At 37.0% G+C, this 20,245-nt stretch overlaps 4 protein-coding genes across 8 annotated transcripts; 1 reads left to right on the top strand and 3 right to left on the bottom strand.

Annotated features, from left to right (window-relative positions):
* Positions 1-334: 334 nt before the first annotated feature.
* On the bottom strand, positions 335-2,984 carry LOC136340069 (phosphoribosyl pyrophosphate synthase-associated protein 2). Of its 3 annotated transcripts, none has more exons than XM_066283788.1 (6): positions 2,848-2,984; positions 1,294-1,787; positions 1,102-1,236; positions 911-1,051; positions 700-846; positions 335-646 (listed from the first exon to the last, which is right to left on the bottom strand). In XM_066283788.1, exons 2-6 carry the CDS (start codon positions 1,777-1,779, stop codon positions 488-490), a joined length of 1,068 nt encoding a protein of 355 aa, XP_066139885.1. In that variant the 5' UTR covers positions 1,780-1,787; positions 2,848-2,984; the 3' UTR covers positions 335-487. The 3 variants fall into 3 exon arrangements, with proteins under 3 accessions (XP_066139885.1, XP_066139884.1, XP_066139886.1); XM_066283787.1 differs by lacking the exon at positions 2,848-2,984 and adding an exon at positions 2,587-2,710; XM_066283789.1 differs by lacking the exon at positions 2,848-2,984 and adding an exon at positions 1,947-2,126.
* Positions 2,985-3,365: 381 nt separating this feature from the next.
* On the top strand, positions 3,366-11,507 carry MED1 (Mediator complex subunit 1). 2 transcript variants are annotated; one of them, XM_066284385.1, is made up of 15 exons: positions 3,366-3,557; positions 3,793-3,932; positions 3,992-4,125; positions 4,179-4,754; positions 4,843-5,074; positions 5,125-5,305; positions 5,360-5,586; positions 5,643-5,867; positions 6,114-6,219; positions 6,285-6,477; positions 6,677-6,891; positions 6,944-7,613; positions 7,790-8,991; positions 9,244-9,305; positions 9,849-9,990. In XM_066284385.1, exons 1-14 carry the CDS (start codon positions 3,539-3,541, stop codon positions 9,255-9,257), a joined length of 4,134 nt encoding a protein of 1,377 aa, XP_066140482.1. In that variant the 5' UTR covers positions 3,366-3,538; the 3' UTR covers positions 9,258-9,305; positions 9,849-9,990. The 2 variants fall into 2 exon arrangements, with proteins under 2 accessions (XP_066140482.1, XP_066140481.1); XM_066284384.1 differs by lacking the exon at positions 9,244-9,305 and having other exon boundaries at positions 3,367-3,557; positions 9,849-11,507.
* Positions 11,193-14,464, bottom strand: LOC136340353 (ADP-ribose pyrophosphatase, mitochondrial). Of its 2 annotated transcripts, XM_066284388.1 has the most exons (5): positions 14,324-14,464; positions 12,366-12,536; positions 12,072-12,306; positions 11,858-12,006; positions 11,193-11,806 (listed from the first exon to the last, which is right to left on the bottom strand). In XM_066284388.1, the coding sequence occupies exons 2-5, from the start codon at positions 12,526-12,528 to the stop codon at positions 11,520-11,522; spliced, it is 834 nt and encodes a 277-aa protein (XP_066140485.1). In that variant the 5' UTR covers positions 12,529-12,536; positions 14,324-14,464; the 3' UTR covers positions 11,193-11,519. The 2 variants fall into 2 exon arrangements, with proteins under 2 accessions (XP_066140485.1, XP_066140484.1); XM_066284387.1 differs by lacking the exon at positions 14,324-14,464 and having other exon boundaries at positions 12,366-12,766.
* Positions 12,968-20,040, bottom strand: eRF3 (eukaryotic translation release factor 3). The gene is made up of 10 exons (XM_066284386.1): positions 19,683-20,040; positions 17,718-17,858; positions 16,947-17,099; positions 16,747-16,887; positions 16,361-16,525; positions 16,169-16,304; positions 15,797-16,118; positions 15,291-15,554; positions 15,051-15,219; positions 12,968-14,968 (listed from the first exon to the last, which is right to left on the bottom strand). The coding sequence occupies exons 1-10, from the start codon at positions 19,915-19,917 to the stop codon at positions 14,925-14,927; spliced, it is 1,770 nt and encodes a 589-aa protein (XP_066140483.1). The 5' UTR covers positions 19,918-20,040; the 3' UTR covers positions 12,968-14,924.
* Between the last annotated feature and the right edge of the window lie 205 nt (positions 20,041-20,245).

Below are 20,245 nucleotides of genomic sequence, written 5' to 3'. Positions count from 1 at the left end.
ATATCACTTGAACAGCATTGCCAACGAAATTATAAACCTTTTTTTAGCTGTGGCTAATTTAGTTTGCTCGGGATTGAGTGGCAAAACTACTTTTCCTGATTCTAACATCGACTGATTTAGAGTCCATGGTTTTTTGAGCATTTTACTGCAAAATTAATTTTTCGTATAAGAAAAACAGAATTGCGAGAACGTAAAAACGTTAAATTGTCTTGTAGAATAGTCGTTTTTCGATATCCAAATTGGCGAAACTATTGTGCCATTTGTGTGTTTTAAATCCATTTTTCACGCATGTTTAATTTCTTTGATAGTATTGTGGGTGCAGTAAAATAAAACATTCTATCAAATACTATATTTCTGATTTAATAAAAGTTGATACACTGTTGAATAAAAGCCGTATAATATTTAATTAAAGATATCTCAGTAACTATCGAAAACTAACAATTATAGCAATATATATTTGGGCTTATTACAAGTATACACACAGTCCTTAATCCTCGAGCGTCACGTTTCTAAACAAATAAGACATAGATTCCTTATTGTGGATCCTACGAATGGCTTCTGCCACTAAAATACTTATATCCACGGTCTTAATTTTGTGGCACTGCATCTTTTGCAGTTCGTGCGGGATTGTATTGGTTACCACCACCTAGAGAACATTATTCGCTATAAATAAATACATAAATATCTTCAATTGTTTACCTCGTCGATAGGGGAGTCTTCAATGAGCCGTGGAGCATCAGAGGAAAGGAGACCGTGCGTAGCTAAGACGTAAATCTTATAGGCTCCGCGTTCTTTCAACACTTCTGCAGCCGCAACAAACGATTTTACATCATCAATCATGTCGTCCTAGAATATTGTGTGCTCTAAAAACTGCCTCAAATTTTGGTCAAGCTATTTTTTTTTAACATACCACCATTATTGCTATTCTACCTCCTACATCGCCAACCACATTTATTGGAGGTTTTTCTTTAGCAATGTGAATGGGGACGCCCACTCCAGCATCCATAGTACGAGACCGGGGGACCATCGGAGGAGAATAACGCCCATCCACCTGAAGTTATAAAATTAATTCTAAATAAACAAATAACACAAAAGAAATACTTCATCTGCGTCTGATTCTTTTTGCTCTCCGTGAATAACCGCAATCCCCAATCGCAAACGTTCAGCGTAAGAAGTAGCCTTCTTTGCAGAACCAGGATTCCTCGCCACTATTACTGCGTTTCTGTAGTCAGGAATCTAATTAATATTATTTCAATTATATCAATCATCATGTATAACAATTGTTTAGCTTACACTCTCTTGAATGTATTGAAGCAAAAAAGGACTCGCCCTCAAATTGTCCACTGGACAATCAAAAAATCCTTGAATCTCTTTCTGATGCAAGTCCATGGTTATGATATGGGTCATTCCAGATTTGACCATCATCTCAGCAACAAGTTTAGTAACGATTGACCCTCGCTTACGCATTTTACACTGCTTGCTGTAGGGCAAGTAAGGAATAACTCCAACAATGGATTTTGCAGAAGAGGTCTTCAAAGCATAGGCCATGATCAGCATTTCCATTATGTTGTTGTTAACATCTTTTGTTCCAGTTTGCACAATAAAGATGTCTTTTCCCCGTACAGAGTCACCGATTTGGAACATAGTTTCACGGTTGCTCCTGTGGTAAATGGCACATTGGCCGATGGAAACACCCAGTCTTTTGACAATTAAATTCGCTAATTCGGAGTGAGAATTGCCTGCAATTATGATGATATCAGATGTTTTAGGGGCATCCATGTCAAGGGCTGAAAGTAAAAAAAAACCTATTAAGAAATGTGATATGTCGAAGTCTCTTCAAATAGAGATAACCACAAGTTTTTAGTCTTATAACATAATAACAGCAGTAGTGAAATTTGGGGGAGAAGCTGAGGCCCTGTGACTAAGTCCTTCGGGGCTCTCCTTGCTTGTCAGTCCACCCCTGTTCACTGCATGTGGATGCGCTTTCTCTCAGCAGTCAAACGGTCAGTCCTCTTTATGAAAAAGAGAACTCTATTCCATTTAATTTCTAGGAGTATCTTTTGTCTAAGTTTGTTCCAACATATTATAAATAATTTTGAAGAAAAAAAAGATTCTCTTATAGGATGCAACTAAAAAGCTTAATAAATTGTAAATACTTCTTTCATATCATTGTAACCTACTCAAGACCCTCATAATGATGTAGCAATTATATACGATGTTCCTCTCTCTCATCAGAATTTCTTATATGTAAAACTTTGTTAAGAAATATTAAAATTATTAATCTGTTTTTGATTAAGAACCTGTTTGTTCGTCTAATGATGACCCTTACCCTTTATTATCCTAAGAAATAAGATAATAAAATAAAAATATTGAGTTGTAGTAAGTTCTTTGGTCATTAATTTTGCTTGATTATTGACCTTATTTAATATTTATCCTTTGCATTTAAGGCTTTTTTCTCTCAAACAAATGCTAAGCTCAAAGTGCAGGCCATACCTAGTCCACCAAAGAAATTGGTATAAGATTATCATACAAAACAAATATATCAAATTAGAGAATGTACGATGCCTATGCACCATAATGCCGTACCGGCACCCTGCAGGTGCAGAAATTTAATAAAACCACACCAGTATTCACTGTCTAAATACTTATTAAGATCGTTATTTGTTGACATGAAAAAAATCTATCTACACCTCTCAATAAGAAAATTAGCAGCGTTAATTGATGGTGTTTGTGGAACAGATTTGAATAAGTGACACCTAAATAAATTACACAAAGTACCAAGGCAGCTTTCCATTATAAAAAAAACATCTTGACACGTATAGGAGAAACCAATTAAACTGAACTCACCTTCGGATTTACAACGAAATGCTTTTTGTGATTTGAATATAAAAATTAAGAAAATTATTGGAAAATATGTGCCGTGTATAAACCAAAAATAAAATTAAAAAAAAATAAATAAAAAGACAGATAGCAAAACAGATGATTTTGACATTTATAAGTCATGAACTTGTTAGGGTCATCACCTATATATAAACAGTCCGCTTTGAAAAATTTAGCATTGTTGCATACATTAATATGCTGTATCAATGTTACTTTCATGCAACTAATTTTTTTTTTCATTTCTTTTTGGAAATATTCCCGCCGAGTGAACTATCTATATAAATTGGTGAGATGATGAAAACCAAAACATTCGCAATTTTTTTATTGAAAGATATTCAATGTATTAAATAAAAGCTTATTTTTTTAATTTAATTTTATGAAAACGAATAACAGAAGCACCTTTCTCGATGTTGCCATCATCCTAATTGTGGCCTTTTTTGATGATGATGACTTTTGTCATCTCATTTATCATTTGTCATTTATGTCATCGATATTCAAAATGGTGGACAAAGGTATTTGTGTCAACGTCTGGGAGCGATGTATGTTGTTTGGTGCTTTGAACTGTGAATACTGGAGGAAATTAATTCCTGATTTCTAAATAAACAATTTAAAATGAGCTTATTATCTCTTAGATAAAACACCGATAATCAGCAACACGATGAGCAAGTTGCAGAACAGTAAGTAGTTCAGTATTTTACAACAGCACTGAATGTTTTCTCTACATATTGACCCTTTGACATTTACCTTTTTCGAAATTTTGTTAAATAAATTTAAAAACCTAAAATTTTTATGAGCAAGCACACTTAAATTTACAAACAACTAAATTCTAAAATTCCCAGTCCAAATTCCAGTAACCTCCCAAAAAGCAGTAGCAAAATTTAAAACTTAAAATTCCTTGCTTTTTATCTTTAGACTGCCTAAATATGCCTGTGTCTACTAAAGACAAGGCCAAAGACTGGCAGCTTGAAATCCTTATGGAGAAGTTGCGCTCAAAAGCCTCACAAGTGAAGACTTTACCAGAAATTTCAAAGCACGTTCGCATGACTTTACTGGTATGTCTTTTATCACTCGTCACTCCAATTTGCACCCTCCTGAGAGATATTTTTAACAGGAAAAAAGATATGCTTTGGACAGTGTTGAAAAAAGCCAGCATCAGAAGTGTTTGGACACTTTACAGCATTTCATCAAAGTTACTGGTCTTCAGAGCATGATTGAGAGGCTGGAAAGCCTTACTCGGCAGCTAGGGTATAATACTACTCTACTCAAAATTTATGAGAAATTTATTATAAATTTTTTAGGTTGAGATTTGTAGTGGAAACCTCTGGGGTGTTTATATTCTCAGACATGTTTTACTTAGAAATTATCTTGGAGCCAACAGGAGTAGTCAAAGATGTTAAAATTCATCATGAGGGCAAAATGGAACAGCAAAGCTGCACTGAACTGGTCAACTGTCTTTCTAAAGGGGACTTTACAGATTTCACTACTCAACTTGAAGGATTTGTGTCAATTTATCAGCTAAATGCAGACAAGAAAATCAAATCTAAAGCTTTCACAGCACTGGAAGCACTGGAGGCTGATTTATGTACTTTAGCACAGCTGCAGAATTTCTTTAAAGAACCCTTTAATTTAATACACAAATCCCCAGTAGGGGTTTTGGAGAAGAGGCGCGGTGGACATAATATGAAACTCACATACTTTGTGTCCCCCTATGATTTATTAAATCTGGATAAGCACGAATTGGATGTAATTAGTATAGAAAATGTCATATCCAAAGGGATGGGACAGTGGGTTACTGTGTGCATGGAAAGTTCGGCAGGGCACAAATTGCAGACTGCTTCTTTGATAACTGTGAATAGGAGTATTAATGGGAAAAGGTAACTTAGGACCCTAAATTTTGTTGCTTAGTGTATGTAAGGTTGAGACATACAACAAGTTTATATAAATTCTTACCTTTTGTTGCAGTACTCCTGTATATAATCAAATGAACAACCAAAACAGCACCATACTACCAGCTTGTTTCACTCTAAAACTCAACAAACCAATGCCTATCTGTTTGTCACAGGTGCGAAAGATCCAGCAAGTCCAACAGTGGCATGAGGTGGATAATAGTACTCCTCAGCCTTTGCTCAACCTCATTGTTAATCATACTAGTGAGGGAAAGCTGACCTGTAACAACAATAAGGGGTTATTTGTGGTTGGTCTATAACACCCTTCTTTATGTATTTTTTATATGTAATCTTTCAGACTCTTCCTGATCAAACTCATTGCTACTGCATGACTGAAAATCGTAATATGAATGGAGCTTTTGTGACCAGCATTCCATTCACTCATCCAGCTCATGTAGCCAATATCCTTATGGTCCTTAGGGAGCAGGCTGTATTCAACACTATTATTGGCAGCTGTGTAAGGCCCAATAGCAGACAAAGTACATCTTTTTTAAAGAATATTAATGCAACATTTTAAAATTATGGTTTTGCAGACTTTGACAATTTGACCATGTTTGAAGTGAGTGCCTTGTCATCAACACAAATTTCCATAGCCCTTGAGCACCCCCTGCAAGAATGCATGGCAACTGCAGATATAGATCTATCTGATATTTCCAATCTACAAGTTAGAGTGTATCCTGGCAGACCCAGGACTCCTTCAAGTCCAGATTTAGTGTCAGAAGTAGCCACTAGAGTGCTGAACACAAGCTTCTCAATTCCAGTAAAAGATTGTGCCAAGTTTGTAATTATTGGAGGATAAAAAAGTCGTGGTTTTAGGTCACAATGCGGGCAGTGATTAAAATGTGGGAACGGCAGGCGGTCCAGCCAAGCATGTACCACGGGCAAGAAAATTTTAGTTTGCCCCTCGATTCCATTGATCCCGGCGACCACAAGGGCCCCGGCGCAGGGCCGGGCCTATCGGAATTCGGGGGGCTGCAGGATAAGATCAAGCAAGAGTCGGGAGTTAATGGGCCACAGGGACACCATCAGATCATGATGCAAGTAAGGGATCGTTTTGTGCTTTTTTTTTGTTGTCGACCTCAGCTAATTTCTTAGTTATGGCACTTAACAACCTTGCACGTTAAAAATTGATTTTTCTGTATGATTTACCGATTTGGTCCGTACTACTGCCCTAAATTTGTTCAGTGGCACGTCGTAGACTTTTAGTTTAGTTTTGCTGCGTTTAGGGGCTGATACGGTGTTATTCTGTATACACGTATCTTAGGTTAAAAACGCGTTTCTTTTCAGGACTCGCAAGCAATGTGGGACGAATCCATGAGCAGTTCAAATTTTCTAAACATCCCACCTTCCGATAGGGCGTTAACGAATCTCGAATTGGCCAATATTCTGGCAGGTATATTTATAAGTCACGCTCGTTAATAAATAGTTTTCGTGACGTTGTTAATTTATCACCAACAGGTTCACCGCCAGAGAAGCCAAGCCCAGGTAAGAAGCATAAACGCAAAGCCACTGATGATTTATGGAAAAGTGGCAAGCGGAAGGTGGGAGTGAACACTGAAGACTCGGAATATATTGAAACGTCCAGCTGCGATTCCACGTCGCGCAGTACTCTGATTTCCCAGGAAACCGAGGTGGCCACCCCAAATTCGGGGTAAGATGTTTACTCAAATATTTTTCAGGGTTGATAATTAATACACTTTAAATTTTATCATCAAACCAGTTTCCTTAAAAATTAAGACTCTAACCGGTACGTCGTCCGCTATTCCATCGTTGTTATGAAATATGCCTTGTAGTTAAAGTTGATAGCATATTAATAATTTTACACTTAAAAAACTAACGGTTTTATTTAGGTCTCAGTCAGACTTGGAACTGTCCAATGTGGACTCATCGGACTTCTTAAGCAACATTGAAAAAAGTGCAGGAGACTTTTCCTTGAGCGAACCAGGAACTGTCGATATGGACGAGATTTTATCCACCTTGCCTATTAGGAAGACTCCCCCTGAACAATCTCCCAGCAGCACGTGCAGTAGTATTCTCTCCGAGTTCACTGCGAAAAACATTGGTGGTAATAATATGTAGACGTACAAAAACTAGTTAACTAAAAAAGCATATTTTAGTTCCTCCAAATGTGAGCATCACTCCAATCTCCTCGTCCCCCACCCCTACATATTTGGGGTCGGAAAAGCGAATGGGCATCGAAATTATTCCCATCTCCCAGGCGGCGCCTCCTTTGATGTCCACGTCAATTACGATTACTCCTATAACTACTGGAGTTAAAACTTCGGAGGACAGAAGGGACAAGAAGAGCAGCAGAAGCAATAGGGAAGATAAGGAGAAGAAGCGAAAAAGGAAAAGAGATGATAGTCCCATGGGCCCTCCAGAGAAAGTTCCGATGAAACAAGACCCTTTATCGAAGCCTGTATCTGTCAGCATTAAGCCCGCAGAAAGCCCTCCATTGTCGGGATCTACACCTTCTTCTCCAAATATGATGCGAAAGTTCAGCGCGTCTCCCACCTCAAATAGGCCACTATCCCTATCGGGGAAACTGAGTCCGAGCCTGCTGAAGCCGAAATCATCTGGCAGTGCTTCACATCACAGTCCCAGTCCCAAGAGTTCTCCTGCCCATGTCCCTTCCAGCCCCAAACACGGGATCGCCGGAATTTCTAGTCCGAAACATCCTTCGGGGAGCGGGAGCGGCAAACCGAGCATGTCGACGTTAAAAAACGCAGCAAATTCGCCCTCCACTAAAGGTTCGAGTGAAAAGAGCAAGAGCAAAGAAGGGTCTAGGTGAGTTTGATTGCTATGTTTGGTGTTTTTTTGTAGCTTCATTTTTGAGCCAAAAACAGAATAATCCTGGATCGTGGGAAATAATCAGATATATGCGCAACAAGTCCAACTTGTTCTCTGCACATATTTCTGACTTTTTTGACATGTAAAATTAATGTTACGCCAATATTTTCCAGGGACAAGGAAAAAGCCCGCAATATCTTTGGTGGCAGCAGCAACAAAACTAAATCCAGTTCTTCTTCCTCCTCGTCCTCATCATCATCTGTTTCGTTCAAGATGAAACCCCTAGATCTGAATATCAGTAGTTCTGAGAGCGGTTCTCTTGAATCTTTACCTTCACCCAGTTCGGACTCTAAGGGAAACCCAAACAGCCTGCGCAACCGTAAAGGTTCCCTTTCTGCCATCGTGGACAAATTAAACTTCAAAGTTAATGCGCAGCATAGCGACGTTCCCACGGACCTTAGTGCCAAGTCTAGTAGTAGTAGCAGTAAAACGCCCACGAAGGATGGAGGAAAAAGTGGTGCGAAATTGACGGGAGATGGGAAAAGTTCGGAATACATGGTGAAAACCAGTTCTGATGGGATGAAACTCACTATCAACAAGCCTAGAACGAAGGAAAACAAGTCTGGGGCCTTGCTGAGTGGAAACTCCCAAGGGGGAGCTGCTAAGCCTTCTCAGTTAGGCACCTCTGGGTCCCCTAAAGTTCACACTGGGCTGAAACCAGGTGTCACTAGTGGACCTGCTTCAAAGAAGCCTCAGCAACTGCAGAAAAGCAGCAGTTCTTCGGGTATTCCCAACTCGTCCACCACATATATTTCAACCGGATTGAAGAGTGGAAATAAACCACCCCCAGGAAGTAGCGGGTCAAACAAACCTTTAGGACCTATTAAATCAATTTCAAAGCCTTCAGTATCACCGAAACTGGGCTCCGGTAGCATCACCGATTTGAGCAGGAGCAAAGACCGCTTTAAGCCGAGCAAAAGCTCCTCGGAGAAATCTATATTTTCTTCAATGAAAGAGCGAGGCAAGGGCAGTCCCACCCCCAACGATTCGTCGGACATTTTCAAAATGCAGCCGAAAGTAGATCCATATTCTTCAGCGCTGATGATGGAGGGAATGATGAAAACTCTGGATAAAAGTTTCCAAATTCCGAAATTGTCAGATAAGAAAAAAAACGAGATGAATAATGTAAATAGGAGCACGGTGGACACGAAGATTTTTGATATGATGGTGAAGAACGATATCGGCAAGTATCCGCTGAGTATACCCGCGATGAATTCGTTGGACCAGAAGATTAGGAATAATATGAATCTGCTGGGGCCGGGCAAGACGGAGGACGTAGAGGATAAAAAAAAGGAGGGGCCACAGAATTTGTCGGGTAAGATGTTAGGAAAATATATTTTTCGTACGACATAGTAGGCAACTTGCAAAATTAATTTTCAAAATTAATTTTTTAGAAATAGTACGAGTTGGTGAGTTCTGGTTTGTTAAACTTTTGAAGAAAAGGCTTTTTAGGTTGATAAAAATAAATAGTAAAACTTATAATTTATTTTCTCCTGGAATTTTTTCTAATTTTCCGTGCGCATTTTTATTTTGTTTTATTTCAGTTTTATTTTATTTTTCCTTACAGGATCCTCAAATTGACCTTGTTGCCCAAATCAAACCAATTTTCATTGTGATAATACGCTAATTGTAAGTATTACCGATTTTGACCGTTAACTAACATTCTGGTTTGGGTATTTAAAAATCACTTAAACATAAAATTGTTGTGTTGCATAGTCAGCCTATTGTTTATGTAATGCCGCTTCAAATTAGTGTATGCACAGTGCAGTTCTTTAACATGCAACACAGGATTTTAGATGTTAAATTAGCAACCCCATGTTAGATTCTGTTCAATGAAAGTGAAATGCTAAAAGTTGACCTGGCAATAATTAAAAATCATAAATATAATCTCTCTCGTGGCTCAAGTGAAAGGAAATTCCCGGGGAATATACAGAAAACGCTCAGGTTTTTTGTAATAATACACTGACCTGAATTAAAATAATATTTGTAAGTTACTACATAAATGGTATTTCAATAATGCTCTGTTGTTGGATTAAAGAACTTTAAACACCTTCCTTATCAAACTTTAATAATTTTAGTACCAGAGTCTAACATCTCGTTGGAAATTTAGCACCCTAAAAATTAATTATCTACTTACGCAGCCCTTTTAAGGTTCCTACTTTAACTTTTAAGGTAACGACGACTTATTTCTCACCACCGACCCCCTGAACCCATATCCCTCGGCCAGCGAAGCCCTGCACAACCTCCACTTAGCGTCGAAATATGCCCCCACAACCACCATAGACACCGAAGCCCTGGACTTCAGCAAGGCACCCCCTTATCCACACTCGCCGTCCGTCAGCGTCCATATTGTCAATTCCAGAGCGTCGAGCAGAAGCTCTAGCTGTTTGGGGGATGAGGATTTGATCGACGAGGGATTGGTTACCTTGGGGAAGTGAGACGAGTGGTATTAGTTACTATTGGGAAAAGGTTGAGTCCGGCGAGGTTCGGATCGGAGGCTTGAGTATTAGGTTTGTTTGACGCTGCTAGTAAGACAATCATAAGTGTAGGGCTCACTTGTATGCCAGTAAAATGACTGATAAATCTGAAATTTAGCGGTAAGGTGCGGGTTTGGGAATATTATTATTGCAGGTAGGTCAAGAATGAAATTGTAAATTAAAGCAGATAATTGAAATAATTAAGCAACCAATTAGATTTGGTTTCTAAAAGCACTACATATTCATTGCACCTACTCCTGCAGAAATTGAATATTAAATTCAGTTAGTACGGTATAAAACTAAACCTCGGTGAACTTTCAAAGTAAAAACTTTAAAAGTTTTTTGCAGAAAATTTTTATTGATATATTAAATATAATTTAGAGTTTTAGTTCACGTGTCATTTCAGCCCTAGAGAAATGAGATCGTACAGAAATTGGGCTTTATAGGTAATCAGTAACAGTTTTGCAGTTAACACTAAAAATCATAAAATGACAATAAGTCCGACATAAGCTTGCCAATTTATGCACGAAGGTCATCTACAAGAGAGAAGTTCATGAGCATAAAGTCCGATTCGAACTTTCGCAGACTTCTAAATTACTAATTAGTTAACTAAGAAGCTGCCATGTGTTTTCTTGGGCAGGCTTTTGAGGAAAGTTTGTAGTTTATGAACGTCTCATAAACTCTGGTTAAATGCCTCTGAAGCCGCTTTTAGACACTTAGATGAATATTCTAATTAATTGCAACTGCGCGTTATTTAACGAAGAGAAATTTTTGTCATTTGTGAGTTGAAATACACAAAAAAATCAATAATGTAAATCCCTTTAGGAAAATAGGTAATTTCGATAATCATTAAAGAAATAATGTCCATGTTTTTGAGTATTTTCCTTGATTGTGATAAAAATTTATCGAGCTTCAGGAATAATTTAAGCAATTTTAGATGAATTGATGCTAAATAATTTATATTTAATAATATATGTTAATTTATTATATATCGACTTCGCCACAGTACGATTATTTATATGAAAGTACAAAACGTAAATCTGGGCAAAATATTTTTTATTATAATCTCATTCCTTTCTTTCAAACATAATTTCCTTAATTTTATTTAAATAAATGAATTATTAAATAATATCTGTAAACCGACAAGGAAAGAAAAGAAAGGAGGAACAAGAGTTTTATCATTCACTTTCATCTACTTAAGGAGTATTTTATTCAAACCACTTTGTTTCAACCCATTCAAAGCCCAAGTTGGATGGCACCATAAGTATGTTTAAGCTATTAAATTATTTTTTAAATGTACATATATAAGACTTGCAATTATTATACATAGTAGAATATAAGTTTCAATTTACAATCTGTGTTTTCATCACCAATGCCCTCCCAATCGTTCAACCACCGCTTTCAGTAGTTCTGAATGACTGGCATATAAATCCAAACTTTTATCAATATCTAACCACTTCACCTTTACAGCATCGTCCCCTGCCCTTAAATTTAATTTACCCACATAACTTCTCTTTTCATCATGAAAATTAACAGCAACAGTCTCCATCCAAGCATTGTCAGTGTTTCTTGGATCATCTACATAGCCTTTATAGATTTCTAGCCCTTCTGTGAAGAAGGTTTTAATCATGTCTTCCTCAATTTTTTGTTGCTCTAAATGATGCCTGTGCAATAACTGATCAATACCAGTAAATCTCTACTAACCTTCAGATGTTTTGAGACTATTGAGGGCTTCTTCCAAAAATTCCCGCTTCAAAGTTTCACTTACTTTTTCACCTGGATCTACCATACCTCCAGGTAATGCCCATTGGCCACAGTCTCGACGCTTAATAGCGCAGAATTGCAAGATTTGCCTTAAAATGTCCTCCAAGGTATTAGATATCGATTAGCTCAGGTTAATCCTTAAAACACTGCTTACTTCCCAGTTAATTTATTTATGCACTTTTTTTGCTTATCGTCAATCTTCCATCGAGTCACTATAGGATCAGCTGCATGATTTGGGCCCCACTTTCCTAGAATTCCTCGCCCTATAAGGCCAGTTCTCCCCTTGGGATTTAGAGGCCTTTTATCCTGTATAATATAATCCCCCATATAGCTCTGTCGATTAATTCTGCCATCAAGTTTATTCCATTTTGGTTGAAAGCTGGGATCATCTAGTAGTGTTATGTGAGGATGAGTACACTTATCAATTGGTTTTTGGAGCCTTGTATACTTATCGAGGGATCTGCCCAAGGCTTGTTAAGTAACGATTTTGATTCATATTCACATGGGGTGTAGTTATCAAAGGTGATTATCCAGGGCACTAATTTATCAGGAAACGATAGACGTTTTACACTGCTTAAGGGGTAAAATTTTTCTCTGCATTTGGTGTGCATTTTACCGGCTAGAAACATCAAGAGAATGAGGAATATAGTATGACGCTTAATTATGTAGGGATGACGGTATGGATAGAGGGGATTTTAGATGGCGAATACATTTGGGGGCAAAAGTGAGGAAAAATCACAGAAAAAAGGTAACCGGGAAATTTATAATTATAAAGAAAAACAATCTTTTGGAAATTTTCAGGTTAGGTTGAGAAAGAACGAAGATTAGTAGAGTATCAAGGTATCGCCCTCTTACACGTTAAAAACTAACAAAAAAAAGGCAAACAGGCTACTGCGAGAGTTAACAAGTTGTAAAGGATATTTGGAATCACATGAAGTTCGCAGCGCCATCTATCTCGATATAAACTAAATATAAGGATAACCTGAAAGCAACGCCTCTAAGCCAAATGTAAACTCCGCACTTCGTTTCTCTTCGAGTAAAACCATAAAATTATACAATTTTAAATTTTATTGATATATAAAATTGATAGCAACATTATTCTGTTGATTACTTAATAGTTGTATAATTATTATAAAAGACTAAAAAACAAACTTAAGTTAACAAAACGTTCCTTTGCAAATATTACAACGTAAGCTAAATATAATTTTAAATTTTCCGTCACACCAGTAACGAAATATAAACTCTCTTTGAATTATTTACACGTTTACCAACTCGTCAAAAAAAGCTAGGTACACTATGACTTTTTCCTCAATTTCGCACTCGTTCGGCCGTAGAAAAAAATCAGCTTTTGTGGCAAAAGGCATGATGCGTTTGGTAGTAATGTATGAGCCAACCTTCCCGGGCCAAAATCTATATTCATCGGAATTAAAATATTAAATTAAATGATAAAATGAAAGTGGCAAATGCCTCATTTGAAGCTGCTTAACTGCAAAAGCTATTTTTTTGTAAAAGTGAGCATTAATATATCACATTATAGTTATTTACATAACACGCGAAGAAAGTGACTCTTAACCCATGAGCGTGAAGTGTTGCGCACGAGCTGCAGGCAAACCTTGCAATGTGTTAAGAAATTTTCTTGAGAGTTATGCACACCATTTTCCCACGACCTTGTACAAAAAAAAAGTTTGCTCGACAAGGAATCAACATCTTTTAATTATTTCCGAGACATACAGGATGCAATTAAATTATGGATAGGGACATATTTTGCCTAATTGACTAATATAATAGCATAACAGATCTTCCAGCACGAGTAGTGCGCTATCTCAATCATTCAATTCGTGTTAGGTTTTCGTAAGAGATCGCAGGAAAATTATCTCTGTTTTTTTTTTGTTAACTCCAACAGCTCTTCCAACTCGCGGAAAGTTTGGCCCATTTTTTAAAGAAAGGTGAAGGTATTTCTATTCAGCCAAGTAGCACCAATACGTGTGGCAAAAATTGGTAAGTATATATATATATATATATATATATATATATATATATATATATATATATATATATATATATATATATATATATAAATATATATATTCGCTGATGTGTCAATTACGGTGTAATGACCGTTACTCAATGAGAAAATCATATCTCTAGATGATTAAATTAAAGCAATCGAAAGAATGAAACACTCTATCGTTGAAAAATTACAAAGGATTTTTGTTGTTAAACCTTCGATAATGGAACTATATTTTGGGGCTCTGGAAATATAAAATTCTACCAATATCCCGACGTATGATCAAATAAAGCAAGAATAAGCACAAGGTGGAATTTAATAGGGAACGCCATCAGCCTTATCGAAATTCCTAATAAAATACCCTCATCTTTTGAATTATTCGTCGAGGTAATAAGCACCTGCATAAGAAACAACAACCGTACAAAATAACCACTTTTTTCTTTGTCTTGACTCGATTGTCGCGCACCACACAACTTCTCCATTAAAACGAAAATCTCATCAATTTCTGTATACTGAAGTACACAAGCCAGCAATCGTTGAGCTGTTGAATAAATTATATTGATAACTTTAATAGTAGTAGCCATAAACAATAGAAATGGTTGTTAGAAATTACGATATATTTAGCTGGGGCGTTGAGCTCTGCCAAGAGTTGCAGCGACCGGTCAGCCCGAGGTCCACTCGCGCCGAATTCTCGGACAAAAATAACTTAAAATAAAACCGATAAATATATACAGCAAATCCGAAAACTTAGTGGCCAAAAAATGAAAAATGGCGGAAAATAATGGGTCCACTTCCACAAGAACATCGCTGTGGAAATGGAAAACGTGATTTCCCGTCAAAAGGCAATTTACACTACACTCGCATTGAGATTTTGGTCTCTATTTACATGCCAGGACTCGAGTTGTGTGGTGCAAAACTGTCGCTTATCCCTCGTTCATGACCGCCGGTTGGATAAAAATCATCAATTTTATACTGCCTATTTGAGTCTTTAGTGGCGGTTTATTCCACCAGTTTTAGGACCTTGCCAATTGCAATTGTTCTATCTGGAATTGCAAAAAAACATTGTTAAACGAAAGATACCAAAACTCACTTCATTATTATATAAATCGAAGAATGAATACTTACTTTCATCTCTTAATGTGAATCTACCCATCTGCGGGAACTCTTTAAAGGGCTCGAGGCAAATCACGCCTGCGCACTCAATTCTCATAATTGCTATTTGGTCTTGTTTCACAAACCTCGGTCTAGTCTTGGATTTCTCTCCGGTTTTTTTCTCGATTAGACAAATTAAAGCCTGAAGCGATAGACTCCAATAAAAAGTATTCTTTTTCAACGACGGGAAAATCCGTGAGATTCACAATTTACCTTAACAGTAACTTCTTCAGCCGCACAATGGATGTGCATGACTGCACTGTAACCTGCGCAAATGATACTCTTGTGCTCAATAATGACCAATTGCGCATCGAAGATACGGCACGTGTGCACCGGGTTCACGGCGTCACAGAGCACGAATCCCGGACTGACGTCTTCCTCCTCCACTCCTTTCACTTTGACTTTTACGTTTTCGCCAGAGACAATGCGCGAAACCTCATCATCGTCACTTAGAAGCATGTCCACGATAACTGGTGTCTGCAAACCAACAAAAAGCAACATTGTAATTTTTGTTTATGCAAATTTTAAGCAATTAAATTGCTGCTTTGTTAATAAAAACCAGGCAAAAGATAGTGAACATACTGATTCTAGCATGCCGCTCAGATGAACTCTACATATACAGTATCCTCGTTGGACGAGTTATAGCTAAACCTTAAATCTCAACCATTTCTAAAACCAAATTCCCGGAAACTCCTAATCAAACACCACTTCGCACTCACCCTATTAGGCATAATAATCAAATTCTGTCCCTTGCGACACTCCCCTGACTCCACTTTTCCCATGACAACAGTCCCCATATCCTTGTATTTGTCTACGATCGGCATCATGAAGGGACCGTCCGCTTTGCGATTGATCTGCGGCAAGTTATCTATGAAGGGAATAAAGGCGGCACCATCGTACCACGTGCAAATTGATTTGTCTACGGGTTCTTTGAGATTTTGACCCAGTTGGCCTGAACAGGGTAAGAAGAAAAGGTCCTTGTTTAGGTTGAAACCCAGTTTTTTAAGATAAGGGAGGATTTTGTCTCGGCATTCGTTGTATCTGGAAACATAAAAATAATACCAATTTTACACTACTGTTTTGTTTCTTACCTAGCTTCGTCCCAATTGACGGTGGGATCGTCCATTTTATTAACTAACACAACTAAATACTTGACACCCGCGGTTTTGGCTAGCATGGCGTGTTCTCTGGTTTGTCCTCCTCGGTCAAAACCGGTTTCAAATTCACCTAAAACAGAAACACATTCAAATACATATCAAACTAGGTTTTATAAACAAAAATACCTTTCCTAGCTGATATAACTAAAACTGCTAAATCGGCTTGAGCTGCGCCGCCGATCATGTTAGGCACGAAACTCTTGTGGCCAGGGGCGTCCAGAATCGTAAAATGTTTTCGATCAGTCTCAAAGAAGGCTCTACCCACTTCCACCGTTTTACCTTTGTCTCGCTCTGTATAAAGAAAAGTTGTATATAGAAAATCCCGAAATTAAATTTATCACAACACAATTAAGAAAATACAATATATACATAAGCGTCCACAATATATTATATTCATAAGAATTATTTTTCGGGTTTGAACTAAGGAATGTTAATGAACCTTTAAATTTATATAGTTTGCACAATCTAGTAGACTACTCTAAATAAATAAATTTGATTTCGGATGAACTTACCTTCCTGATTAGTGTCCAAGGCCCAACTAAGGTACCAACTCTCTCTGCTTTTTTCGCATGCTTCACGCTGGTACTTTTCCAACGTCCTTTTATCTACCATGCCTGTCAGGGCCATTATCTGACCGCCGATAGTGCTTTTACCTAAAAATTTCATTATCATCAATATCTCATTATTGGCATGAAAACTTGCAGGTTCTTACCAGCGTCAACATGACCAATAAAGACCACATTAATATGTTCTTTCTTTTCCTCTATCTCCACGTTTTTAGCGGGCTTCTTTTTTTTCTGTTTAAGTTGTTCTTCGCCTGAAACCTCTTCATCGTCATCTTCGGGAGTAGTTACTTGGGCAGCACCTGAAAGAATAGTTATTTATATAAAAACTGAGAAACATGCTACTTTTGCTTTTTGTGGATTGTTGAAATAAGGCGACGAAAACGAAGTAGTTCCCTCCCACGCATTCAGTTCAAATATGTATTGCAAAACGTTTGAGGTAGGATGGTGAGGGTTCTTTAGGAAAACTTGAATAATACACATAAACACACACACACAATGTCTCTAAATCCAGAGAAAATTTGTACAACTTGACAACATCGCAGCAAGAGCTATTCCAAACCTGCACTTCCAATACTAAATTTTAATTTTCTAAGCCTTCAAACAATGAAGAAAGCCATATAACTCCATGTCGCAATATAAACTTGGGAGTACATTCCCGGCCGAGTAATGTATTTGAAACGATATCATTCTGGAAGTATATCGCTAATACCACAGTTCTAACAAATGGATACATACGAGGACAATGCGCTATAAGTTGGTTAGTTAAGTATTTGATGCTGTAGTGAATGGAAACAAGGAAGTGTTCTAAGTTGTTTAATAACTTGTATAAGTAATTTGTGTATTGTTACAATATTTTTGTTCTGAAAGCTACTAAGTTACAGCAAAGCACTAAATTAAATGCGACAACATATGCTTACCAGATGCAGTACTATCTTCATCAGCTACATCTTCCCAACTACCACCTACACCAGTCGGACTGGTATCATTTCCAGATGCAGGCGGAACAGGAGGAGGGTCATTTGCTTCAGGTGGCTCAATTGGCGATGTTGAAGGGGTGCCTAAAAAAGAACAACCAAATTAAAGTATGGTGAATAACAGAGTGTTTCACTATTAATAATTTTAAATTCGGGATATATTTTATAATTAAAGGTTTCCATAAACATATAGCCTAACATTAACATTGATTTAATTGATAAATTAAATCGATGGGTTTTTCCAAACAAATCGTGAATTATACCACTTAACTGATTTTATGATTTAGGTGGCATTGGCATTCAAGTGGAAAATGGAGATATTCTATAGAAAATCATGATATTTTTACATTACATGCAGGTTATTATATTTTGTAAATTAGTCATTGATAGTTGGTAAAAAGTTTGGAAATGGTTTATATCTTAGGCAATATCAATTCAACTCATGCATTATTGTTTTAGTTCACAATATTTTCCAACTCTTTCCGGACTTAAAAATCTACAAAGTTGGGCCTTAAACTACTATTTATCCAGTATTTTTATATAAATATTGGTTTAATAGTAAATACATGGCATTCTATAGTATATACACTGCTAAGAATTAAACTAGTAAATCTATTTTTCTTAATTTGTATTTTCTTATTTGGATACCTTTCATTTTGAAAAAACATCCCACTCTTTGATCACCACTCTCTCTAATCATGATGTTAACAGGCCTACCCAGCTATGTTTTATTAATAATAGACATATGAGTTCAGTTGAATAAAATCTTTAAATTTCCTTTACTCTGCTTAGGTTCAGTCTAAACTGGAATGCTTTATTTGCTTGACTGTATATAAGAGCCAAAAAGTGGGACAAGTTGCTTTGTTTGTTAAGGATAAGATACTGTGGCATACAACTTACCAAAACAAATTCTCAATTATAAAATGTCTGAACTCTCAATGGGATGCCATTAATGCTAACCTTCGTGTATCTTAAGGTAACAAATGTTATGAGCCCTAGGTAATCAGGGTTTTACAAGTATGTTTTCTTAAGATTTTTAAATAAGAATAAATCATTCTTGTCAGTGATAAAAATAAATGAATCTCTTCTCATGTGATGCTAATTCCAAGTACTACTAGGTATATTGACATCAATTATTAACAAACAACCATATTTTTGGCTACAATATTGTAGCCAAAAATGTGGCCTTATTCATAGGCAGTTTTCCTTTTTAATGTAAGCATGAACTTCCTGGAATACCACAGCTGCATAAACAAAACATTTCTATGCTAATTTTACAGTTTCTGCACATTCTAAGTCTGCATTATTACATTTTTCCCTCCATTTACATGTTGAGAATAATTAACCTTAACTATTAAAACAAGATGAATTTATCAACATCAATTTTCTGTGGGAATATATACTAAGTAAAGAAAATGTCATCAGGGATATTTGATCCAGGTCTGCTTTTAGAAAATTAAAAATTGATGAAGGTATTGAAGCATATTTCAGGTTAATGTCTGGAAAAACCAGTATTAACCGGTTTGCTTGGCTATGCCATTATCATTATTTTAAAGCAAAACATTTAGATTTCCAATGAAACTTGAAGCAACAACTAAATGCAAATTTTAATTGTCCAATATGTCAAGTGGGTTTGCAATAGTGCGAATTTGAATAGTTTGCCAAAATGTCTGCAACATATGCATGCCTTAAAATGAGGTAATGGTCCCAATAGCCAAACAAAGCAAAGGCTGACTTGAGAAATTAGATTCCTTGAGGCTTTTTTTATAATACCACCGTTTTATAGAAATGAATAGATGAGTGCGGATCAGTAGTGAAAGAACTAAAGAAGTCGTTGGCAAAAAATTGAGGCCATATAACCTAAATGTTCGTAGCAGATTGAAAAATTACAGTTATGTCGTTACCTACCGTTTAATACTGGTTGGTGCTGGGGCGAAGCCTCCTTGCTTTGACCTTCTGGAGGGCTCGAGGCGTCTTCGGCCGCCTTTGGAGACCCAAAACTAAACGAAGGCACAAATTCAACTGCATTCACGTTCAACGTGGAAAACTTCGCTGTCACATCTGTACCATGACTGGGACTGTTATTTGTGGAATTGGTGTCGGCTTGAGACTCCCAACTATCCGGCGCTGTGTTATTAGACATTTTCTCTTGGCCCTGAGTTGAATTTAAGGAAAAAATGGGAGGAAAACCCTGGGAAAACACGAAAATATTCGCCCGCGTGCGTCCACTCTGTCACCTACCGGAACACAATGGCCGACAACTGTCACGTCATTTCAGACCGTCACCAGTCACCTGTTCGAATGTCACACGATCTAAGCGTAATTGCCAAATTGTGGATTTGTACAAAAATAAATAAATATTTTATCGAAAAATTGAGAAAATGTGATTAATTTACGACTTTTTACGAATAGCCAACTTATAATACTGTACAGGTAAACATATGGAGTGTTTTGAATAATTAGATTAGAGG

Source organism: Euwallacea fornicatus, chromosome 7, assembly GCF_040115645.1.
Source record: "Euwallacea fornicatus isolate EFF26 chromosome 7, ASM4011564v1, whole genome shotgun sequence".
In the NCBI taxonomy this organism is placed as follows: Eukaryota; Metazoa; Arthropoda; class Insecta; order Coleoptera; family Curculionidae; genus Euwallacea; species Euwallacea fornicatus.
The sequence above is the reverse complement of the archived record's forward strand: the minus strand, read 5'-3'. Positions and strand labels throughout refer to the sequence as shown.